We start from the raw sequence: 26,884 nt of genomic DNA, 5'->3' as shown, positions 1-26,884 counted from the left end.
AATAATAACGTTATTGTTTAGAAAGCTATTATTAACTGAAAAAAAAACGTTATTGTTTAGAAAGCTATTATTAACTGAAATAATAACGTTATTATTTAGAAAGCTATTATTAACTGAAATAATAACGTCATTATTTAGAAAGCTATTATTAACTGAATAAATAACGTTATTATTTAGAAAGCTATTATTAACTGAATAAATAACGTTATTGTTTAGAAAGCTATTATTAACTGAAATGATAACGTTATTATTTAGAAAGCTATTATAAACTTAAATAATAACGTTATTGTTTAGAAAGCTATTATTAACTGAAATAATAACGTTATTATTTAGAAAGCTATTATTAACTGAAATAATAACGTTATTGTTTAGAAAGCTATTATTAACTGAAATAATAACGTTATTATTTAGAAAGCTATTATTAACTGAAATAATAACGTTATTATTTAGAAAGCTATTATTAACTGAAATAATAACATTATTGTTTAGAGAACTATTATAAACTGAAATAATAACGTTATTGTTTAGAAAGCTATTATTAACCGAAATAATAACATTATTGTTTAGAAAACTATTATTTACTTAAATAATAACGTTATTATTTAGAAAGCTATTATTAACTGAAATAATAACGTTATTATTTAGAAAACTATTAACTGAAATAATAACGTTAGTATTTAGAAAACTATTATTAACTGAAATAATAACGTTATTGTTTAGAAAACTATTATTAACTGAAATAATAACGTTATTATTTAGAAAGCTATTATTAATTGAAATAATAACGTTAGTGTTTAGAAAGCTATTATTAACTGAAATAATAACGTCATTATTTAGAAAGCTATTATTAACTGAAATAACAACGTTATTATTTAAAAAGCTATTATTAACTGAAATAATAACGTTATTATTTAGAAAGCTATTATAAACTGAAATAATAACGTTATTATTTAGAAAACTATTAACTGAAATAATAACGCTATTATTTAGAAAGCTATTATTAACTGAAATTATAACGTTATTGTGTAGAAAGCTATTAATAACTGAAATAATAACGTTATTATTTAGAAAGCTATTATTAACTGAAATAATACCGTTATTATTTAGAAAGCTATTATTAACTGAAATAATAACGTTATTGTTTAGATAGCTATTATTAACTGAAAAAACAACGTTATTTTTTAGAAAGCTATTATTAACTGAAATAATAACGTTATTATTTAGAAAGCTATTATTAACTAAAATAATAACGTTATTATTTAGAAAGCTATTATTAACTGAACAAATAACGTTATTGTTTAGAAAGCTATTATTAACTGAAATAATAACATTATTGTTTAGAAAGCTATTATGAACTGAAATAATAACGTTATTGTTTAGAAAGCTATTATTAACTGAAATAATACCGTTATTATTTAGAAAGCTATTATTAACTAAAATAATAACGTTATTGTTTAGAAAGCTATTATTAACTGAAAAAATAACGTTATTGTTTAGAAAGCTATTATTAACTGAAATAATAACGTTATTATTTAGAAAGCTATTATTAACTGAAATAATAACGTCATTATTTAGAAAGCTATTATTAACTGAATAAATAACGTTATTATTTAGAAAGCTATTATTAACTGAATAAATAACGTTATTGTTTAGAAAGCTATTATTAACTGAAATGATAACGTTATTATTTAGAAAGCTATTATTAACTGAAATAATAACGTTATTGTTTAGAAAGCTATTATTAACTGAAATAATAACGTTATTATTTAGAAAGCTATTATTAACTGAAATAATAACGTTATTGTTTAGAAAGCTATTATTAACTGAAATAATAACGTTATTATTTAGAAAGCTATTATTAACTGAAATAATAACGTTATTAGTTAGAAAGCTATTATTAACTGAAATAATAACATTATTGTTTAGAGAACTATTATAAACTGACATAATAACGTTATTGTTTAGAAAGCTATTATTAACCGAAATAAAACATTATTGTTTAGAAAACTATTATTAACTTAAATAATAACGTTATTATTTAGAAAACTATTATTAACTGAAATAATAACGTTATTATTTAGAAAACTATTAACTGAAATAATAACGTTAGTATTTAGAAAACTATTATTAACTGAAATAATAACGTTATTGTTTAGAAAACTGTTATTAACTGAAATAATAACGTTATTATTTAGAAAGCTATTATTAACTGAAATAATTACGTTAGTGTTTAGAAAGCTATTATTAACTGAAATAATAACGTAATTATTTAGAAAGCTATTATTAACTGAAATAACAACGTTATTATTTAAAAAGCTATTATTAACTGAAATAATAACGTTATTATTTAGAAAGCTATTATTAACTGAAATAATAACGTTATTATTTAGAAAACTATTAACTGAAATAATAACGCTATTATTTAGAAAGCTATTATTAACTGAAATTATAACGTTATTGTTTAGAAAGCTATTAATAACTGAAATAATAACGTTATTATTTAGAAAGCTATTATTAACTGAAATAATACCGTTATTATTTAGAAAGCTATTATTAACTGAAATAATAACGTCATTATTTAGAAAGCTATTATTAACTGAATAAATAACGTTATTATTTAGAAAGCTATTATTAACTGAATAAATAACGTTATTGTTTAGAAAGCTATTATTAACTGAAATAATAACGTTATTATTTAGAAAGCTATTATTAACTGAAATAATAACGTTATTGTTAAGAAAGCTATTATTAACTGAAATAATAACGTTATTATTTAGAAAGCTATTATTAACTGAAATAAAAACGTTATTGTTTAGAAAGCTATTATTAACTGAAATAATAACGTTATTATTTAGAAAGCTATTATTAACTGAAATAATAACGTTATTGTTTAGAAAGCTATTATTAACTGAAAAAATAACGTTATTGTTTAGAAAGCTATTATTAACTGAAATAATAACGTTATTATTTAGAAAGCTATTATTAACTGAAATAATAACGTCATTATTTAGAAAGCTATTATTAACTTAATAAATAACGTTATTATTAAGAATACTATTATTAACTGAATAAATAACGTTATTGTTTTGAAAGCTATTATTAACTGAAATAATAACGTTAGTATTTAGAAAGCTATTATTAACTGAAATAATAACGTTATTGTTAAGAAAGCTATTATTAACTGAAATAATAACGTTATTATTTAGAAAGCTATTATTAACTGAAATAATAACGTTATTGTTTAGAAAGCTATTATTAACTGAAATAATAACGTTATTATTAGAAACCTATTATTAACTGAAATAATAACGTTATTATTTAGAAAGCTATTATTAACTGAAATTATAACATTATTGTTTAGAAAACTATTATGAACTGAAATAATAACGTTATTGTTTAGAAAGCTATTATTAACCGAAATAATAACATTATTGTTTAGAAAACTATTATTAACTTAAATAATAACGTTATTATTTAGAAAGCTATTATAAACTGAAATAAAAACGTTATTGTTTACAAAGCTATTATTAACTGAAATAATAACGTTAGTGTTTAGAAAGCTATTATTAACTGAAATAATAACGTTATTATTTAGAAAGCTATTATTAACTGAAATAATAACGTTATTGTTTAGAAAGCTATTATTAACTGAAATAATAACGTTATTATTTAGAAAGCTATTATTAACTGAAATAATAACGTTATTATTTAGAAAGCTATTATTAACTGAAATAACAACGTTATTGTTTAGAAAGCTATTATTAACTGAAAAAATAACGTTATTGTTTAGAAAGCTATTATTAACTGAAATAATAACGTTATTATTTAGAAAGCTATTATTAACTGAAATAATAACGTCATTATTTAGAAAGCTATTATTAACTGAATAAATAACGTTATTATTTAGAAAGCTATTATTAACTGAATAAATAACGTTATTGTTTAGAAAGCTATTATTAACTGAAATAATAACGTTATAATTTAGAAAGCTATTATTAACTGAAATAATAACGTTATTGTTAAGAAAGCTATTATTAACTGAAATAATAACGTTATTATTTAGAAAGCTATTATTAACTGAAATAATAACGTTATTGTTTAGAAAGCTATTATTAACTGAAATAATAACGTTATTATTTAGAAAGCTATTATTAACTGAAATAATAACGTTATTATTTAGAAAGCTATTATTAACTGAAATAATAACATTATTGTTTAGAAAACTATTATAAACTGAAATAATAACGTTATTGTTTAGAAAGCTATTATTAACCGAAATAATAACATGATTGTTAAGAAAACTATTATTAACTTAAATAATAACGTTATTATTTAGAAAACTATTATTAACTGAAATAATAACGTTATTATTTAGAAAACTATTATTAACTGAAATAATAACGTTATTGTTTAGAAAACAATTATTAACTGAAATAATAACGTTATTATTTAGAAAGCTATTATTAACTGAAATTATAACGTTATTGTTTAGAAAGCTATTATTAACTGAAATAATAACATTATTGTTTAGAAAGCTATTATTAACTGAAATAATAACGTTATTGTTTAGAAAGCTATTATTAACTGAAATAATACCGTTATTATTTAGAAAGCTATTATTAACTGAAATAATAACGTTATTATTTAGAAAGCTATTATTAACTTAAATAATAACGTTATTATTTAGAAAGCTATTATTAACTGAAATAATAACGTTATTATTTAGAAAACTATTAACTGAAATAATAACGCTATTATTTAGAAAGCTATTATTAACTGAAATTATAACCTTATTGTTTAGAAAGCTATTAATAACTGAAATAATAAGGTTATTATTTAGAAAGCTATTATTAACTGAAATAATACCGTTATTATTTAGAAAGCTATTATTAACTGAAATAATAACGTTATTGTTAAGAAAGCTATTATTAACTGAAATAATAACGTTATTGTTTAGAAAGCTATTATTAACTGAAATAATACCGTTATTATTTAGAAAGCTATTATTAACTGAAATAATAACGTCATTATTTAGAAAGCTATAATTAACTGAATAAATAACGTTATTATTTAGAAAGCTATTATTAACTGAATAAATAACGTTATTGTTGAGAAAGCTATTATTAACTGAAATAATTACGTTATTATTTAGAAAGCTATTATTAACTGAAATAACAACGTTATTGTTAAGAAAGCTATTATTAACTGAAATAATAACGTTATTATTTAGAAAGCTATTATTAACTGAAATAATAACGTTATTGTTTAGAAAGCTATTATTAACTGAAATAATAACGTTATTATTTAGAAAGCTATTATTAACTGAAATAATAACGTTATTATTTAGAAAGCTATTATTAACTGAAATAATAACGTTATTATTTAGAAAACTATTATTAACTGAAATAATAACGTTATTATTTAGAAAACTATTATTAACTGAAATAATAACGTTATTGTTTAGAAAACTATTATTAACTGAAATAATAACGTTATTATTTAGAAACTATTATTAACTGAAATAATAACGTTATTGTTTAGAAAGCTATTATTAACTGAAATAATAACGTTAGTGTTTAGAAAGCTATTATTAACTGAAATAACAACGTTATTATTTAGAAAGCTATTATTAACTGAAATAATAACGTTATTATTTAGAAAACTATTAACTGAAATAATAATGCTATTATTTAGAAAGCTATTATTAACTGAAATTATAACGTTATTGTTTAGAAAACTATTAATAACTGAAATAATAACGTTATTATTTAGAAAGCTATTATTAACTGAAATAATAACGTTATTATTTAGAAAGCTATTATTAACTGAAATAATAACGTTATTATTTAGAAAGCTATTATTAACTCAAATAATAACGTTATTATTTAGAAAACTATTATTAACTGAAATAATAACGTTATTATTTAGAAAGCTATTATTAACTGAACAAATAAGGTTATTATTTAGAAAGCTATTATTAACTGGAATAATTACGTTATTATTTAGAAAACTATTATTAACTGAAATAATAACGTTTTTATTTAGAAAGCTATTATTAACTGAAATTATAACGTTATTGTTTAGAAAACTATTATTAACTGAAATTATAACGTTAGTATTTAGAAAGCTATTATTAACTGAAATAATAACGTTATTATTTAGAAAACTATTATTAACATAGGAGAAAAGTGTGATTTGTAATTAATCTGTACTTTCACTTACAATTAAAAAAAATAACGGAAAATACTACTTGAAAAAATACTTTAAACATGAGCAGCAAAATGACAATATGCTGACATTTTGGCGTTATTGGATATGTTGTTACTCATCCGAGGAAGAAAAAAAAACATACGAAATAGGGAGCTAAAGTGTACGTTAATGTCTTCGTAAAATAGAATTATCTCCCTCAGATTAGTGAGGCCACAATACAACAAAATACAGGCACTTTCTTATTTTCATTTTTTTGTTATGGTAGTTATTCTGACTTGGCCATCACATTTTTTTACATTACATCAAATGGTCGTATCTTTATTTTCTCACAACGCCTTAAATGTTTTCACATTACAAAAACAAAGAAAATGCGACGATAATTGCAGATGCATTGTAATAAAAAATGTTGTAATGTTAATGCGTAGATTTTTTGTTGATTATGTTTTAAAACCTTAAACTTTGTTACATCGAAAAAAAGGTAGATGAAAACAAATTGTCACGCCTTTCTTTTCTTCGAATTTCTCGGATGTTTCAGCAACCCAAATTATAATATGAAAAAAATATTTGAATCTCTAAAAAAAATAGAGTTACTTCCCTTAGTCGAAACAGTAATTCTTCCGGATTGCAGTTCAAAAAGGAAGAAACATAGACAATTGTATTTTATGGGTCAACGATTCTGCAAATATTTAACAGATTTAACGTTTTATATGGAAACAGTTACTTAATCGAGGGGGGCATGATAACTCTCCCCTGAAAAATCGGAAATTAGCTACCTACCTTTCCACAGAGGAGTTGATACCTGGGAAGGTGGTGATGCCAAGTAAAGAATGTTTTCATCTCGCCAGAATCTTGATAGCGCACAACATGACTAATATGAGCACACAAACCAGAAGCAGATATTACACTTTAATCACTGTTCGCTGAGTGATAATTGTATGTCTAACGTTGAACATTGTCATAGGTCCATGCACAACATTCACCTGAGGAAAAAATTATTGAGAAGACCACATAGGAACATCCTATTGCCGTCGCCTCAGCTATTGAAAATTAAATACCTCCCTTTTCAAAGAAAGAGGTAATGCCTGGGATGCTGCAAAACGTGGCAAGTAAAGACTGTTCGTATGTTGCTATATGCGGAATACGATGATGGTCATGATGACCAGATACTACATTTGTATTTTTGTTCGCTGGGTTCTGATTGTATGTTTAATAGGCAGGCTATGAGCAGGTTTACGTCTTGAATAATAAAGATAGGTATGGCCATGATAAAATTGATGGAATTTTGTTTGATAACAATAAGTTGTAGGTTTCCTTATATAATAATTTTGATAACAATAAATTGCAAGTTTCATAATATAATAATGTTGATAACAATAAGATGCAAGTTTCATAATGTAATCATGTTGATAACAATAAGTTCAAAGATTCACAAGTTTACAGTTTCATAATGTAATCATGTTGATAACAATAAGTTTCAAGTTTCATAATGTAATCATGTTCATAACAATAAGTTTAAAGTTTCACAAGGTAATCATATTGATAACGATAAGTTTAAAGTTTCAAAATGTAATCATGTTGATAACAATAAGTTACAAGTTTCATAATGTAATCATGTTGATAACAATAAGTTGCAAGTTTCATAATGTAATCATGTTTATAACAATAAGTTTAAAGTTTCATAATGTAATCATGTTGATAACAATAAGTTCAAGTTTCATAATGTAATCATGTTGATAATAATAAGTTTCAAGTTTCATAATGTAATCATGTTGATAACAATAAGTTGCAAGTTTCATAATGTAATCATGTTGATAACAATAAGTTTCAAGTTTCATAATGTAATCATGTTGATAACAATAAGTTTAAAGTTTTATAATATAATCATGTTTATAACAATAAGTTTAAAGTTTCATAATGTAATCATGTTGATAACAATAAGTTACAAGTTTCATAATGTAATCATGTTGATAACAATCAATTGAAAATTTCACTATGTAATCATGTTGATAAGAATAAGTTGCAAGTTTAATAATGTAATCATGTTGATAACAATATGTTTCAAATTTCATAATGTAATCATGTTGATAACAATAAGTTACAAGTTTCATAATGTAATCATGTTGATAACAATAAGTTGCAAGTTTAATAATGTAATCATGTCGATAACAATAAGTTGCAGGTTTCATAATGTAATCATGTTGATAACAATAAGATTCGACTTTCATAAGGCAATCATGTTGATAACAATAAGTTGCAAGTTTCATAATGTAATCATGTTGATAACAATAAGTTTCAAGTTTTATAATATAATCATGTTGATAACAATAAGTTTAAAGTTTCATAATGTAATCATGTTGATAACAATAAGTTTCAAGTTTCATAATGTAATCATCTTGATAACAATAAGTTGCAAGTTTCATAATGTAATCATGTTGATAACAATAAGTTACAAGTTTCAAAATGTAATCATGTTGATAACAATAAGTTTCAAGTTTCATAATGTAATCATGTTGATAACAATAAGTTTCAAGTTTCAAAATGTAATCATTTTGATAACGATAAGTTTAGTTTAATAATGTAATCATGTTGATAACAATAAATTGCAAAATTCAGTATGTAATCATGTTGATAACAATAAGTTTCAAGTTTCATAATGTAATCATGTTGATAACAATAAGTTGCATGTTTCATAATATAATCATGTTGATAACAATAAGTTTCAAGTTTCATAATGTAATCATGTTGATAATAATAAGTTGCAAGTTTAATAATGTACTCGTCGATAACAATAAGTTGCAAGTTTCATAATGGAATCATGTTGATAACAATAAGTTTCAAGTTTCATAATGTAATCATGTTGATAACATAAGTTGCATGTTTCATAATGTAATAATGTTGATAACAATAAGTTACAAGTTTCATAATGTAATAATGTTGATAACAATAAGTTACAAGTTTCATAATGTAATCATCTTGATAACAATAAGTTTCAAGTTTGATAATGTAATCATGTTGATAACAATAAATTTAAAGTTTCATAATGTAATCATGTTGATAACAATAAGTTGTAAGTTTCATAATGTAATAATGTTGATAACAATAAGTTTAAAGTTTCATAATGTAATCATATTGATAACAATAAGTTTAAAGTTTCATAATGTAATCATGTTGATAACAATAAGTTTCAAGTTTCAAAATGTAATCATTTTGATAACGATAAGTTTAAAGTTTCATAATGTAATCATGTTGATAAAAATAAATTGCAAATTTCACTATGTAATCATGTTGATAACAATAAGTTTCAAGTTTCATAATGTAATCATGTTGATAACAATAAGTTGCATGTTTCATAATGTAATCATGTTGATAACAATAAGTTTCAAGTTTCATAATGTAATCATGTTGATAACAATATGTTGCAAGTTTAATAATGTAATCGTCGATAACAATAAGTTGCAAGTTTCATAATGTAATGATGTTGATAACAATAAGTTGCAAGTTTCATAATGTAATGATGTTGATAACAATAAGTTGCAAGTTTCATAATGTAATCATGTTGATAACAATAAGTTGCAAGTTCCATAATGTAATCATGTTGATAACAATAAGTTTCAAATTCCATAATATAATCATGTTGCTAACAATAAGTAGCAAGTTTAATAATGTAATCATATTGATAGCAATAAGTTGCAAGTTTCATAATGTAATCATGTTTACAATAAGTTGAAAGATTCATAATGTAATCATGTTAATAACATTAAGTTGCAAGTTTCATAATATAATCATGTTGATAACAATAAGTTGGAAGTTTCATAATGTAATGATGTTGATAAAATAAGTTTAAAATTTCATAATGTAATCATGTTGATAACAATAAATTGCAAGTTTCATAATGTAATCATGTTGATAAAAATAAATTGCAAGTTTTATAATGTAATCATGCTGATAAAAATAAGTTTCAATTTCATAATGTAATCATGTTTGATAACAATAAGCTTAAAATTTCATAATGTAATCATGTTGATAACAATGAGTTTTAAGTGTTATAATGTAATCATGTTGATAACAATAAGTTTAAATTTTCATAATATAATCATGTTGATAACAATAAGTTTAAAGTTTCATAATGTAATCGTGTTGATAACAATAAGTTCAAAATTTCATAATGTAATCATGTTGATAACGAAGTTTCATAATGTAATCATGTTTGATAACAATAAATTGAAAGTTTCATAATGTAATCATGTTTGATAACAATAAATTGCAAGTTTCATAATGTAATCATCTTGACAACAATAAGTTGTAAGTTTCATAATGTAATCATGTTAATAACAATAAGTTACAAGTTTCATAATATAATCATATTGATAACAATAAATTGCAAGTTTCATAATATAATCATGTTGATAAAAATAAATTGCAAGTTTTCTAATGTAATCATGTTGATAACAATAAGTTGTAAGTTTCATAATGTAATCATGTTGATAACAATAATTTCAAGTTTCATAATGTAATCATGTTGATTACAATAAGTTTAAAATTTCATAATGTTATCATGCTGATAACAATAAGTAGAAAGTTTCATAATGTAATCATGTTGTTAACAATAAGTTGCATGTTTCATAATGTAATCATGTTGATAACAATAAGTTGTAAGTTTCATAATGTAATCATGTTGATAACAATAAGTTGCATGTTTCATAATGTAATCATGTTTATAACAATTAGTTGCAAGTTTCATAACGTAATCATGTGGTTATATTGTATTTTCTTGGTCCAAATCTATTTTTGTAATTTGACTGACTTTGTCGTTTGCGCAATTACTTCCTCGTTTTTGTTTTTTTAATCTCAAATATTCAGTTTTGTAAATTTTTGTGAGGATTGTTTTGATTTTTTGGATTGCGGTTCTCATCTTGGATGTTAACAGTAGTTCGACCTGATTTTTATATCGTCATCTATCGTATTCTTTCAATAAATTCGACAACAAAGATATAAAAATAAAATAAAAAAGGAAATCTAATAATAATAAAAAAAGATTCAAACAAACCTAAACCAATATGCAAATTTACTAAAAAAATCCCAGCAATAATTAATCGTTAAGAAATAAAATCTAAACTTGATAGGAAAACAATTCAGCACACTTAACTAACAAACGGACATTTTTACACGAGGAACAAAATAATGATTACACCGTGTTATTACGATGACCTTTGTTCTTTGTTCTTAAGCAGTTGTTTTTTTCTTTTCTTTAAATAATTTCACGTTTAAATCGTGTTTTTTATCTTTTAATTTTGATTCTTTTATATTTTCATATATTTTATTTCTTAATGAATTGAACACACAAAACAAAAGTTGTATCAATTTTCTAAAGAAATCATAACAAACAAAACATTTTTTTTTCTATTTTGAACATAAAAGAAAAATAAGAATTCATCCCGATTTTTTTCTCGTATTGAATTCCTTCAAATCCTTTGAAAAAAAGGTAAGTTTGTATATTTTTTTTCTTTACACTAAAAAATCGGTAAATATTCAGATACGTTACAACAGAACAACACCGGCCACTCAAATTTGTATTTTTAGGGGTAATCGATGTCGCTGACAACGAAGCTGATAATCAAACCGGGGGCAAATTTACCGTTTTCATGGTATTAACCCCTGAACTCACGAACTACTTTCCGCCATTTTACAGCTTTCGTTTACGCTACGGGCGAGCGCGCGGTGACAAAAACGACGGCAGTTGAGTGTGTCTTCACGTAGCAAACTGTCTTTTCACCATCATCATCATGTACGAATCTTTGGGGAGGGGGTCGGAAAGATTTTGTTTTTTGTTTTTTTTTCAGAACAGAATAAAAAAAATTTTTTTTCATTGGCGGATAATTTAAAATTCGAGGAAAAATTTGTTTAAAACAAAATTTTTAAAAATACATTAAAGTACATTGGGAGGATTTTTTTTTATAGAACTTGTGTGGCTTAACAGGTGATTCTACAATTTAATCAACCGATTTTTCCGTAAGTAACCCGCCAACATTTACCGATTAGAACACCATTTAACATTTCTAGGAGATTTTACTGGAAACAATTACATGTCTCTTGAGGCCATACACAAGGTGCGCATTTTACGTTAAATGTATATAAAAAAGTGATCCCCATCAAAATATTCAAAATTCATATTTAAACAAAAACAAACTTTGTGGACTCTTTAAACGTAATAACCAAAAACATTTTGAAATATTAAATTGTAAATGAATCTGTTGATTTTATTGTTTATTTACTTTAATTCTAATATAATTTTTCGTTTTTATTACTTTTTTACATTCAATACTGCCATTTTAGTATTTTGTTTAAAATCACCCGTCCTGTGACCAAAAAACATTGTTTGATTAAATTTTTATCACATTATAACTTTATCATAAGATTTTTGCCCATTTTCTTCAGCTCGCCAAGGTAATCATTTGTGTGTAAAACTTCACTTGTATGTTGCTAGAAAAAACATTTTTCCTTTAGTGTTATGCCGCTATGTTAGAGTCCATAGTTGAGGACAATTTCTTTATATTAAAAATAAAGTTGGCCATCTTTTTCTGGACGTGCGTAAGTTATTTCAGTTTATTTAATTTCTCTGTATTATTTGTTTTGTTTTTAGTATCTTTATCACATTTTTTAGATTAACGAGACCCACCCGTGTGGCAGTTTCTTTTGCAAAGGCCAACGAGCAGGGTTAGGGATCGTTAAGATCTGGTTTCTGGTAATAATACTCTAATTCTAGTAGAGATGAGCAAACACTTGGCCAGACTGCTGTAATTCACAGGACAGAAAAAATAATGAATGAATATAAATTAGTTATAAAAAAATACAAATAATTTATTAATTCAAAAAAAACAAATCTATGTAGTTCTTTATTAAGTATTTAAATCTTATATATATATATATATATATATATATATATATATATATATATATATATATATATATATATATATTAGAGAAAATAGTTAATAAAACATGCTAAAAAACACTTTGAAAAAGAGGTAAAAACATATTAAATCTGAAAAGGAAACACTTATTATTATCAGCGGATTTTCGAATAAATAATTTCCTTCTCATCAGAGGGTAGGAATTAGCAAAATGCGGGATAGGATTTTGCATAAAAAAGTATTTTATGAAACTGCAAGTAAGTCAAAGATCTTACTTGATAACAAAAAGTGAACCAGAAGGAATATGGAGCAGAAAAGCTGATTTCACGTAAGCTCTATCTCCTACTTGGTTTTATCGAGCTTTTACATCTGGTTGAGATTTTATTATAAATATTAAGCCTTTAATATTCATAATTTACTATAGTTTTACCATCTTGGATCTTATTGGTAAATTTAATTGTAATTTTTATTTTTTCTATCTATCTATCTATCTATCTATCTATCTCTCTCTCTCTCTATATATATATATATATATTCATGTATATATATATTCATGTTTATACATATATATTCATGTATATATATATTCATGTTTATACATATATATTCATATTATATATATATTCATGTTTATATATATATATATATTCGTGTTCATATATATATTCATGTTTATATATATATATTCATGTTTATATATATATATATTCATGTTGGTATATATATATTCATGTTGATATATATATATATTCATGTTTATATATATATATATTCATGTTTATATATATATATATTCATGTTCATATATATATATTCATGTTTATATATATTGATGTTTATATATATTCATGTTTTTATATACATATATTCATGTTTATATATATATAGTCATCTTTATATATATATTCATGTTTATATATATATAGTAATGCTTATATATATATTCATATTATATATATCTTTTCATGTTCATATATATATTCATGTTTATATATATATATATTCATGTTTATATATTTATATATATATATTCATCTTTATATATATATTCATATTTATATATATATATATATATTCATCTTTATATATATATTCATGTTGATATATATATGTATATATATATTCATGTTGATATATATATATTCATGTTGATATGTATATATATATATTAATGTTTATATATATATACTAGCATGGGTGCCCGGCGTTGCCCGGGTGTTTGGAGGTGTATGCTGAGCAAAAAAAAAGGGGGTAATTTTTTAAACTTTGACCCCTATTATGACCCCTGAAAATTTATTGTTTTGGGCTCAAATCAAGTTATTAAGTTAGATCCATGTCCACGGAAGCTATATCTAAAATTTCAAGTGTGTAGACCCAAAATTGTCGGAGAAGTTTGGTAGAGTTCTCAAAGCTCAAATCGTTGAACTTTGACCCCTTAATCGCCAAATTTCTGGCTAAAAACCGATCACATAGATTTTTCCAAATCTCAGTACCCTGTATATCAAATTTCGACTCTGTAGACTAAAAATTGACAGAGTTATTTCGTAGGGAAATGTACACAGACACACACACACACACACTTTCACTTTTATAGATATATAGATTTAAAATTTGAGTCTGACAGAATGACAAAAGTATATTGCAAACCGATATATTAAACAAACGAACTTCAAAGAGACAAATGAACACATAAGTAAAAACAATTTGTATTAGAAAACATTTATTATTCCACGTCTTTTTTTACAGACCTGACGACTGAGGTTCGCTCTTAATAAAAAATGTTTTTTATAGTCTTAATTTTGACTTCCTTTTTCATAAAAAACTAAAAAAAAATCAAGAAAGAAAAGAAATTTAATTTAATTTTTTCATTAATTTCTTTCTGTGCAAAGCAATTCTTTCAAACTTACTCTGTTTCCAAAATGTTTTTATTTTATTCCCCTCCCCCTTCATTCATTTTCCTCCGCATCCTGGCAAGATTACTGTACACATAGAGTCGAAAAAATAGTCAAAAACAAATATATAAATAAATGTTATCAAAGGCAAGATAAGTTACTTTTCTACCTAACTGGATATATTTTTTGTGTTTTTATTCAATGTAATATATTTATTCAGCTCGAAAAACATACAGTGTTTACCGATGTGTTGGAAAATTCAAGATGGCGTCTCACACCCTCTTTAACACCGTAAGTTTGGGAAAAGGTGTTATAAATAAAAAACTATACAAAATACTATTAAAAATCCGCCGAATATATGTCAACCTATGTCACGGTAACATATATTGAGCGAGTTTTTAACAGTATTTTAACAGGGCACATCGTAAAAACTGACCCATTAATTTTCCTGAAGTAAAAACTATATAGTTTTTAAACTTTTAAAACTGTACATTATAAAAAGAAAACTGTTCGAGTGATTTTTTTTTTTTTACATGGGTGTCACCACTTATCAAGGCCCAGAGGCCACTCAAGGATAAGGGTTAATAGGTATACATTAGTCATTGTGATTTTAGCATAGTAAACAGTGGGAATTTTGTAACTTGGATTACTTGAAAAAGAAAACTGTTCGAATGATTGAAAATGAAAACAAAATAACAATGTAAATATATTGATAAGAAAAAAACAAAAACAAACGAAGTTTCCGTTTCAGGAACCCGAGTTTAATTTTATGTCGTAATCATTCAACTCGTTAGCGGTTTTATTCAGCGATTAGTGATAACCATACGACATATCTAATTACCAAAGCGATTTTTTTTTAATTTTTTTTTTTTTTATTAAAACTAAACCTGTTTAGTTTTAATGAACCAATTTTTTTTAAAGCCAACACTTTAGTTATTTTGAGAGCGTGCAACTGCACCCGAAAGGTTGATTAAGAAACTCCAAATCCTTTTATGACTCGAAAAAAAAAAGGGCTTTTTATCGGCTTAAATGATAAACTAATGTTAAATATTAGTATTTTAATATAATGAGATATCAATCTACACAATTTGCCATCGATTCTGAAATAAAATGAAATCCTGACATTGTGATCATTTTTGCAGGTGTTATGTGCCAAATATTGAAATAAGAATGTTTAAATTCAATTATTGTAATTTAAGTCTTTAATTTTAAAGTCGATTTTATTTATAAAATATCTTTTTAGAAATCAATCTCAAAAACAATCTGAACAATAAATCTCTTTTGTTATGGCTAAGTTTTTGTCAAGGGTAGAAATTATAATAGACAAGTATTCATCCATGATGACATTTTACCGATTTCCTGGTTTACAGGTATTCTTGCTAAATTTCTTCGAAAGAATTGACATAAACAATACTTCAACTAAATACGTATCTTTCATGCAATAATGACTTTTGTTTCTTCTGACTTTTCCTAAACTAAACATAAAACATCGGTTAGGGTTAGTTTAACATTCTGTAAAAGTACCTTCCGTTTTTTTTTGTTTTTTTTTGTACTTCTGCAGAGAAGGTAAAAAACCGATAAAAACTGGATATATTTTTCGTGTTTTTATTCAATTTAACATGTTTATTCAGCTCGAAAAGAATACAGTGTTTACCGATGTGTTGGAAAATTCAAGATGGCGTCTCACACATTCTTTAACACCGTAAGTTTGGGAAAAGGTGTTATAAATAAAAAACTATACAAAATACTATTATAAACCCGCCGAATATATGTCAACCTATGTCACGGTAACATATATTGAGCGAGTTTTTAACAGTATTTTAACCGGTTTTTTATTTATTACACCTTTTTCCAAACTTACCGTGTTAAAGCGAGAATCGGCCGCCATCTTGAATTTTCAAATACATCGGTAAACACTGTATGCTTTTCGAGCTGAATAAACATGTTAAATTGAATAAAAACACGAAAAATTTGCCTTTGATAACATTTATTTGTTATATATTTGTTTTTTGGCAACTTATTCGAATCTATGTGTACAGTAATACAAACCCGAAATGAATTTAAGACCACGAGTGAAATGAGAAAATGAAGAAAATCACATTTACTGTGTGTGTTTACTGTTTATGTAAGTCAGCGGGTTTGGTTGCCATAACAACGTGACGGTAGTGAACGTGTGTGTGTGCGTGTGTGCGCGTATTTCGTGTAGTTTAGTTTCGTATAATAGTTTCGTATTTTTTTAATTTGTAAATAACAAGTTATTAAAAAATTAAACCCTTCCAAGATGGACAATAAATAAAGCCATAATATTTTATGGTAAAGGTAAGAGCGTAGAAACGATTGTTTTTTAGGAGATGTGATTATTGGATTAACCAATCAGAAATCGTCTGTGGCACACACATCTCTGTTTTTATAGATATACTAGCATGGGTGCCCGGCGTTGCCCGGGTGTTTGGAGGTGTATGCTGAGCAAAAAAAAGGGGTAATTTTTTAAACTTTGACCCCTATTATGACCCCTGAAAATTTATTGTTTTGGCCTCAAATCAAGTTATTAAGTTAGATCCATGTCCACGGAACCTATATCTAAAATTTCAAGGGTGTAGACCCAAAATTGTCGGAGAAGTTTGGTAGAGTTCTCAAAGCTCAAATCGTTAAACTTTGACCCCTTAATCGCCAAATTTCTGGCTAAAAACCGATCACATAGATTTTTCCAAATCTCAGTACCCTGTATAATTTCGAGTCTGTAGACTAAAAATTGACAGAGTTATTTCGTAGGGAAATGTACACAGACACACACACACACACACACACACACACTTTCACTTTTATAGATATGTAGATTTAAAATTTGAGTCTGACAGAATGACAAAGTGATATTGCAAACCGATATATTAAACAAACGAACTTCAAAGAGACAAATGAACACATAAGTAAAAAAAAAAATGTATTAGAAAACATTTCTTGATTATTCCACGTTTTTCTTACAGACCTGACGACTGAGGTTCGCTCTTAATAAAAATTGTTTTTTATAGTCTTAATTTTGACTTCCTTTTTCATAAAAAACTAAAAGAAATCAAGAAGGAAAAGAAATTTAATTTTATTCTTTTTTCATTAATTTCTTTCTGTGCAAAGCAATTCTTTCAAACTTAATCTGTTTCCAAAATGTTTTTATTTCATTCCCCTCCCCCTTCATTCATTTTCCTCCGCATCCTGGCAAGTATTAAAATAAACCATTTATAATATTTATTTATGGATTTATTTACTTATCATTTCTTTTGTATCGGTAAATGAATTCTATGCACCCACCATGTTTAAGTTTGGGAGTAAAAGATGTACGATGAACAGAAGGATAGGGAAAATAATGTATATAAATACGCAATCATAGGTCATTATAAACATCATATACATTTACAAAACTTCCAAATTGGATTGAAATAAAGAACACGATGATTTATACTGAAACTCATCTAATATTAATAATAAAAAAATAATAAAAAAAACACAAGTTGTTTGTTTAAGTATTATAAGCAATTAAATATTTCGTTGTATTATAGATTTTAAAGATTAGAATGCGTTCTTTAATTACTTATAAATTACATTTTAAAAAGTGAAGGAACACGATTTGATTTGTAGTAAAATTGAAGTTTATTTAATAAAATTAAATGAAAATTATGCATGTAAGAATATGAATATTTGAAGCAGAACACAAGCAAAACATTTGATATGAGTTAAGACAATAAACAAATATTAAAATTAAACAATTTTTTTAATCAAAATGATTTTTTTTTAATCAAAATGAACCACAATATTTTTAAATACAAATGAACCACAATATTTTTTCAAAATCAAAAACAATATTTTTAATGGGTTTGTATTACTGTACACATAGATTCGAAAAAGTTGCCAAAAACAAATATATAACAAATAAATGTTATCAAAGGAAAGATAAGTTACTTTTCTACCAAACTGGATATATTTTTCGTATTTTTATTCAATGTAACATGTTTATTCAGCTCGAAAACCATACAGTGTTTACCGATGTATTGGAAAATTCAAGATGGCGTCTTAGTCCCTCTTTAACACGGTAAGTTTGGGAAAAGGTGTTATAAATAAAAAACTGAATAAAATACTGTTAAAAACTCGCTCAATATGTTACCGTGACATAGGTTGACATATATTCGGAAATATATTTGAAAGTGGGCCAAAACATCGCCTGAACGTTGTCACAAATTAGTTTCGTCGTATAGAAAACGTCTCGAAGCTGTAATAGCCAATAAGGGGTTTTCAACTAAATATTAGATGAAATTGTGTTAGTGTGTCCAATACTTTTTTTCCGGCTATTCTCGTTTTTATCATATAATTTTTGTTATGCATTAAAAGGTTCCAATTTCTAAAGTTATTTGTTATTGTTAAATTAGTAACTATTTCTTGTTAAATTTTCACATCATTCGCTGCATAAAAAAATATGTTAAATAAAGAATAATGGGATGTGTCCAACACTTATTTTCCCCACTGTATATATGTGTTTATGTATGTATGTATATATATATATATATGTGTGTGTCTGTGTGTTTATGTTTGTATATATATGTGTGTGTTTATGTATGTATATATATATATGTGTGTGTGTTTATGTGTGTATATATACGTGTGTGTGTTTATGTATGTATATATATATATGTGTGTATATATATGTGTGTGTGTGTGCGTGCGTGTATGTATGTATATATATATGTGTGCGTATGTATGTATATAATGTGTGTGTCTTTATCATCACAATAAAAATCATATAAAATTGTTTGTATATATGTATAGATTTTTCTACAGAGAGAAGAGAGATAGAAATAGTTTGATAGACTATACAGTATAACTGTCTCGAACTTTTGTAGACTACATTGTATTTAAACAATACCTCTATCGACTGCTTGTGTGGTAACTTATAACAGATATGATTAGTTTTCTCATGACTCTCATATGTCTTTATAGATTTAATTAATCCAAGTATTGCGTGTTCAATCCAGTGATATTGACAACAATAAACAAACAATACAAATTAGTTCATGCAGATACAAAAAAAAATGAATTTACTTAATGCGGATACAAAAATATTGAATTTTGCTTCTTTTTTATTTGCAGATATTTTTGCTTGGACGCCTTTATTGAATTTCAATGGATCATCATTTTCGTTAAACACTATTCTATAGACAATTACTGCCTGATGTTGAAGATAACAGAGATATATTTACAACAAATTATTTCCTATATTACTATTAAAAATACAGTGGAATAATAACAAAAACTCATACATCACAAAAATAATGTGAAATATATGTTTAATCTTCCAATTAAAGTAAATTTTTGAACACAAATTGCAGTAAAGTAGAAATATAACTTACAGGTAAAACACTTGCTAAATGAGATATATTAAGTGATTCTTAAATTTGCTGGAACATTTTGAAGGAATATAAAAGCTGCACAAAATAAGTTGATATATTCGATCAAATGATTATATTATAGAATGGGAAAAGGTAAACAAGTATCCGAACCTAAAGAATGATGTAAATATGGTCTCTGAAAGTGATAGACATTATACCAATTGTGATAGGAGTAACTGACTTGATGAAATAAAACCTGACGAAATACTTGGAAGCAGTTCCTGGAAGACCAAACTGTAATGAAATACAGTTTTCAGCCATATAGGAAACAACACTTGTTAACTCTAGGAGAGAGCCCTTTGATCTCGTAAAAAATAAAAACCTGTAAGACTAACACTCGGAAAAAGCCAGATTCTTGTTTGGAAAAAGTCACATTAAAACACATGAGAACTCACACTCGGGAAAAGTCAAATTTTTCTGAAGTGTGTGGATATTTTTTTCTACAATTCCTCGTTAGTGAGTCATATGAGAATTCACACCAGTGTAGATTTTCTAGTTCTGAGAAATAAAGATATAAATAATCATGTATATGAGAATTCAGGCTGGAGAAAAGCCATATTCTTGTGAAGTGTGTGGCTGTTCTTGTTCATATAAATCACATTTAATGGCACATATAAAAACTCACATTGGGGAAAAGCCATATTCTTGTGAAACCTGTGGATATTCTTTTCCTGCAAAGTCATATTTAATTCAACATATGAGAACTCACACTGGAGAAAAACCACATTCTTGTGAAGTGTGTGGATTTTCTTGTTCTCGAAAATCATCGTTAGTAAGACATATGAGAACTCACACTGGTGAAAAGCCACATTCTTGTGAAGTATGCGGATATTCTTTTTCTGAGAAATCAAATTTAGTGGCACATATGAGAACTCACACTGGTGAAAAGCCACATTCTTGTGAAGTATGCGGATATTCTTTTTCTGAGAAATCAAATTTAGTGGCACATATGAGAACTCACACTGGGGAAAAGCCACATTCTTGTGAAGTATGTGGATATTCTTTCTCTCGAAAAGCACATTTAATGACACATATGGGAACTCACATTGGGGAATGAACTTGAATGCATGCTAGACACTATCCTCAAGTGTCAAAAGTCTTTCTGTACAAGGGTTTGTGAGACAAGCTTGCTTGAGGATACTTTTTTCTTACAAGTAAACCCTGACCAAATACTAAAAATCACATAGTATTCACAGCCCAAGTAAGATCTTTCTATGGCTAATCACATTAGCTTTTATGAGAGATGATGTACCTTTTCCAAGTAATAGCTCAAAGCGAGATACTCTACCAGACTAGATAAATTCTAGCCTGGAGATCAATAAGACCAAGATACCAAAACAAAACCTATACTACAACTTATAAAAATGGTTATTTGGAAAATTATGCTGTCTATTTCTTTATTTTTTTATTTTTTTCACTCGTTAACATTATAAACGATGTGTTTAATTTTTATTTTGTACAACATTATAAACGATTTGTTTAATTTTTTATTTCGTACAACGTTATAAACGATTTGTTTGATTTTTATTTTGTACAACATTATAAACGATTTGTTTGATTTTTATTTTGTACAACATTATAAACGATTTGTTTAATTTTTATTTTGTACAGCATTATAAACGATTTGTTACATTTTTATTTTGTACATTATAAACGATTTGTTTGATTTTTATTTTGTACAGCATTATAAACGATTTGTTTCATTTTTATTTCGTACAACATTATAAACGATTTGTTTCATTTTTATTTTATATAACATTATAAACGATTTGTTTGATTTTTATTTTGTACAACATTATAAACGATTTGTTTCATTTTTATTTTGTACAACATTATAAACGATTTGTTTCATTTTTATTTTGTACATTATAAACGATTTGTTTGATTTTTATTTTGTACAACATTATAAACGATTTGTTTGATTTTTATTCTGTACAACATTATAAACGATTTGTTTCATTTTTATTTTGTACAACATTATAAACGATTTGTTTGATTTTTATTTTGTACAACATTATAAACGATTTGTTTCATTTTTATTTTGTACAACATTATAAACGATTTGTTTCATTTTTATTTTGTACAACATTATAAACGATTTGTTTCATTTTTATTTTGTACAACATTATAAACGATTTGTTTCATTTTTATTTTGTACAACATTATAAACGATTTGTTTAATTTTTATTTTGTAAAACATTATAAACGATGTGTTTAATTTTTATTTTGTACAACATTATAAACGATTTGTTTCATTTTTATTTTGTACAACATTATAAACGATTTGTTTCATTTTTTATTTTGTACAACATTATAAACGATGTGTTTAATTTTTATTTTGTACAACGTTATAAACGATTTGTTTCATTTTTATTTTGTACAAAATTATAAACGATTTGTTTAATTTTTATTTTGTACTCAAATTATATATGAAAAACTTTATTTAAATAACCTTAAAATCTTCTTGAAAGAATGGGAAAAAATAAATATATGCGTATAGATATGCACTCAACTACATACGAGCACACACACAATCCTGCTAAGGTATTACCCCACTACTGGTGAAATCCTTTAAGAGGGAATTCAACAAGTGAGATCTGAGTTATTTTTTAGGAGGAACGCATGAACACTGGATCTCATGAGTTTTTATTTTTTATCTTTATTAAATTTTACTTTCCAAAAATCTACTTCCTAAACATTACAAAGAACTTGAGGGCGTAAATAGATGGTGACATTTAATGCTAGTTATACAAATGTGATCTCCTTTACCAATTACAAGAAACTTCTCCAACACAGATATCCATGACAAATAACACCCTACCTTAGACTTCTTCCTTCAAACTCCTCAGTTTAACATTCGCAGGACGTAGGAACTGGAATAAATACATGGACATTGTGAAGGCGGCTGCAAGAACGGCGAGTATCCTGTACCTCTATAAGCCCACCATTCGCCCATGTATGGAGTATTGTTGCATCTACCACCAGCCTCTCCCCCTGAGATTGAGTTCTGAATTGGTTCTCCAATCTAGTAGGCCGCACTTTTTAAACCATTTCCCATCACTGCAACGTTGACTCCCTGTGTCTGTTTTACAGGTATGTTAATAAAATGTGCTCTGATGAACTCATTGCTTTTGTGCTTCCCCGACGTATATATCCCACACAAACTAGCCTAGCAAGAAAATCACACCGCATCACTTTTGCGCTACCTAAAGACCAGAAAAGTGTCTACTCTAACAGTTTCTTCTCTAGAACAGTTAGACTTTGGAATTCTTTTCCTCTTGCTTTCCTCTCAAACTGTACTGATATGCAGAAGTTCAAATGCCCGTAAACCAACATCTTAATCTTTATTAAGCATGGCCACAATTAGTAACTTCAGAGAAGTACCTGGTTTAAGTCCCAGGCGCGAGGATAAAATGCACTATTATTCCTACTTTAAACTAAACTTCTGAACTATACATATTACAAATCTTATTATTTTTTTTCTATATCCTGTTCTATCTACTCGCTTATAACTCTGTTTCCAGATTTCCGTCTCTCAAGTCAGAGAAAATGTGTCTTTGCTAGCATTTATTAGTTTTGGAAAACGAGTCTGTATTTTTAAATAACATGAGAAAAGAAGTCGAAACTTATCCTTCGAGTCAAATACAAAAAAATTAACAAAAAAAAAAAGAATGCAACGTCTCCAAGTGGAATGACATGCACAGGTTCAAATGTAACATGAACCAACATCTTAATCTTTCTTAAGCATGGTCCAAATTAGTAGCCTCTTATGTCCAAGTCGTAATATAAAATGTTTGAGAGGAAGGTGAGTAAAAAAAGATTAAATGTAAAACTCTTGGAATAAAATTAGAAACCTTTGATGCAGTTTAATATATATATATATATATATATATATATATATATATATATATATATGATTGATATGTAGTTTGCTTGAAGCATTGTGTGGGATATGTTTGTAAAAGAGATTTAGAAGGCTGTCACAATGCGAGGAATGAAGTCGATGTTGGTAAGAAGAGACGAAAACAAGTGGCGATTTACAAATCAATAAGTACATACATATATATATATATTTTATTTTATTTATATATATATATATATATATATATATTTATTCAGTTATAAATCCTGAGGCCTCACATAGCTACACAACTTCCAGCCCTTCATCCAGCATTGTTTGAACCGACCTGTTACGCACACCATTTTAAAAGGGAAAAATTTTCCGAAATTAATAATAGAATACGTCGCATGGAATTACAAGTAAGACATTTTACCATACCACTGAATAAATATATATATATATATAAAAATAACATATATATATATATATGTACTTATTGATTTGTAAATCGCCACTTGTTCTCATCTCTTCTTACCAACAGCGACTATAATTCATTCCTCGCATTGTGACAGCCTTCTAAATCTCTTTTTACATATATATATATATATATATATATATATATATATATATATATATATATATATATATATATATACATATATGTATATATATTCAGAATGTGAGAGAAGATATAATTATTTCCACAATCAAGCAACGTCGTAGCTCACAAGAACCGTGAAAGCCAAAAAACTAGAAGTCCAAAACTTTAGTTTCGCCCTCATTTAGGCTCATCAGTTGAACACATCCTAACTCAGCATTTAAACCAGAATATCTTGCATGCGAGGCAAGTAATTTACCAGTTGAGCAACCGCGCCACACACACAAGAAAATCTGTTAAGAAACACAGATCAAGCAACCCGTGTCGAAATCGTAATATGTGTAAAAAAGCATGGATACGGGGAGAAATAAGAAACACAGATCAAGCAATCCGCATCGAAATCTGAATATGTGTAAAAAAAAGCATAGATACGGGGGTGTAAATGATGGGAGAAAAAAGAAAGACAAGGATCGTGACAGAGACGAAATTATATTCTTAATCTTGGAAAAGATGTGAAAAACGTTCTATATTGGATGGGTAATGCCATAACTGAAACCAAGAAGCAATAAATGTCGTTGTACAACCAAAAAGCAAGTCGAAGTTATTTTCTGTTTGAAGCTGAACGTCAAAAAAATTAATAAGTAACGTATAATAAGCATATATCATATCTTAACACGATTGTATACATGTGTATATATATATTTATATATATATATATTTATATATATATATATATATTTATATATATATTTATATATATATATTTATATATATATATATTTATATATATATATATATTTATATATATATATATTTATATATATATTTATATGAATATATTTATATGTATATATTTATATATATATATATTTATACATATAAATATATATATTTATATATATATATATAAATATATATATATATGTATTTATATATATATTTATATATATATATATATATATATAGTTATAGTAATTTATAAAACAAAGCTACATTAAATATGATTAAGCTACACTGAATATTCGGCGTTTCATCCAGTCAAGGATTCGTCAAGCTTATGCGCGAATTCTGTGGTTATTTATTGTTTTTATATGGTCCTCTTCTGGTGAGGGTTTTAGTTAGTCAATCAGCTTTCTAGTATCAACCGCGCCCCTTCCTATCAGCCAATGGGCATGCATTTTATCGAACAAAGGATCTGTTTTTAATTAGTTTAGTGGTTTAAGTCAGACATTTCTTTCTTTAATATATATATATATATATATATATATATATATATATATATCCATGTGTACATACATATATGCACATATATATACACACATATATATATATACATATATGTTTGATCGTTTATGTATATTCATGTTTATTTAATTTATTTATTTGTTTATTTTCTATTTTTTTATTAGTTTTAAAACTATTTTGTATCGCTATCCTTGAGTAAATTTTATTTTGTGAACACAGTTATTTGATATTTCTCTTCTACAGTTTAATAGATTTTGGGGTTCTTTAAAGTACAGGATAGCAAATTTTTCCTGAAGGCATAATTTACATGGGTCGTCTGAATGCCTACACGTGGTAGCTTGTCTTATTATTTTCCATTCGACTTCTGGCGAATGTCCGCTTTCTTTGAGTTCCCAGTATTTATTCGCTAGTGTTGTTTTTATACGGTGTTTTTATTGTTGAATATACTTTTGTGGTCATAGTATCTAGTTTTGAAATCTAAGGAAGTCATACCTACGTACTATTTCTTGTTATTCGGGTTTTCTTTCGCAAATATTGTTGCCTGATAAAATACGCTTTTTGTTAGACATTTATTTTGAACTGGGCAAAGTGTGCGATGTCTACAGTTGCATTTATCTTGTTCGTTATTAGTATTTTTATTTATGGTATGTGTGTTCTTGTCCGGAGTTGGTTTTTTATTATTATTATTATTATTATTTTTATTATTGTTGTTATTATTATTATTATTATTATTATTTCTGCTAGTGTTAGTTTTA

General features: G+C 25.7%; 1 protein-coding gene across 1 annotated transcript in view; it reads left to right on the top strand.

Moving 5' to 3' along the window:
* Nucleotides 1–21,788, top strand: part of LOC145270237 (uncharacterized) — a 108,725-nt gene extending 86,937 nt beyond the window's left edge. The window contains exons 4-5 of the mRNA XM_080125872.1: nt 12,646–12,654; nt 20,980–21,788. Coding sequence (XP_079981998.1) covers nt 12,646–12,654; nt 20,980–21,502 — 532 coding nt within the window. The 3' untranslated portion in view covers nt 21,503–21,788. The remainder of the gene's footprint in view (nt 1–12,645; nt 12,655–20,979) is intronic.
* The last annotated feature ends 5,096 nt before the right edge of the window (nt 21,789–26,884 follow it).

This window comes from Euprymna scolopes, chromosome 46 (assembly GCF_053919585.1).
Source record: "Euprymna scolopes isolate OS-2025 chromosome 46, ASM5391958v1, whole genome shotgun sequence".
NCBI classification, from domain to species: Eukaryota; Metazoa; Mollusca; class Cephalopoda; order Sepiida; family Sepiolidae; genus Euprymna; species Euprymna scolopes.
The sequence above is the reverse complement of the archived record's forward strand: the minus strand, read 5'-3'. Positions and strand labels throughout refer to the sequence as shown.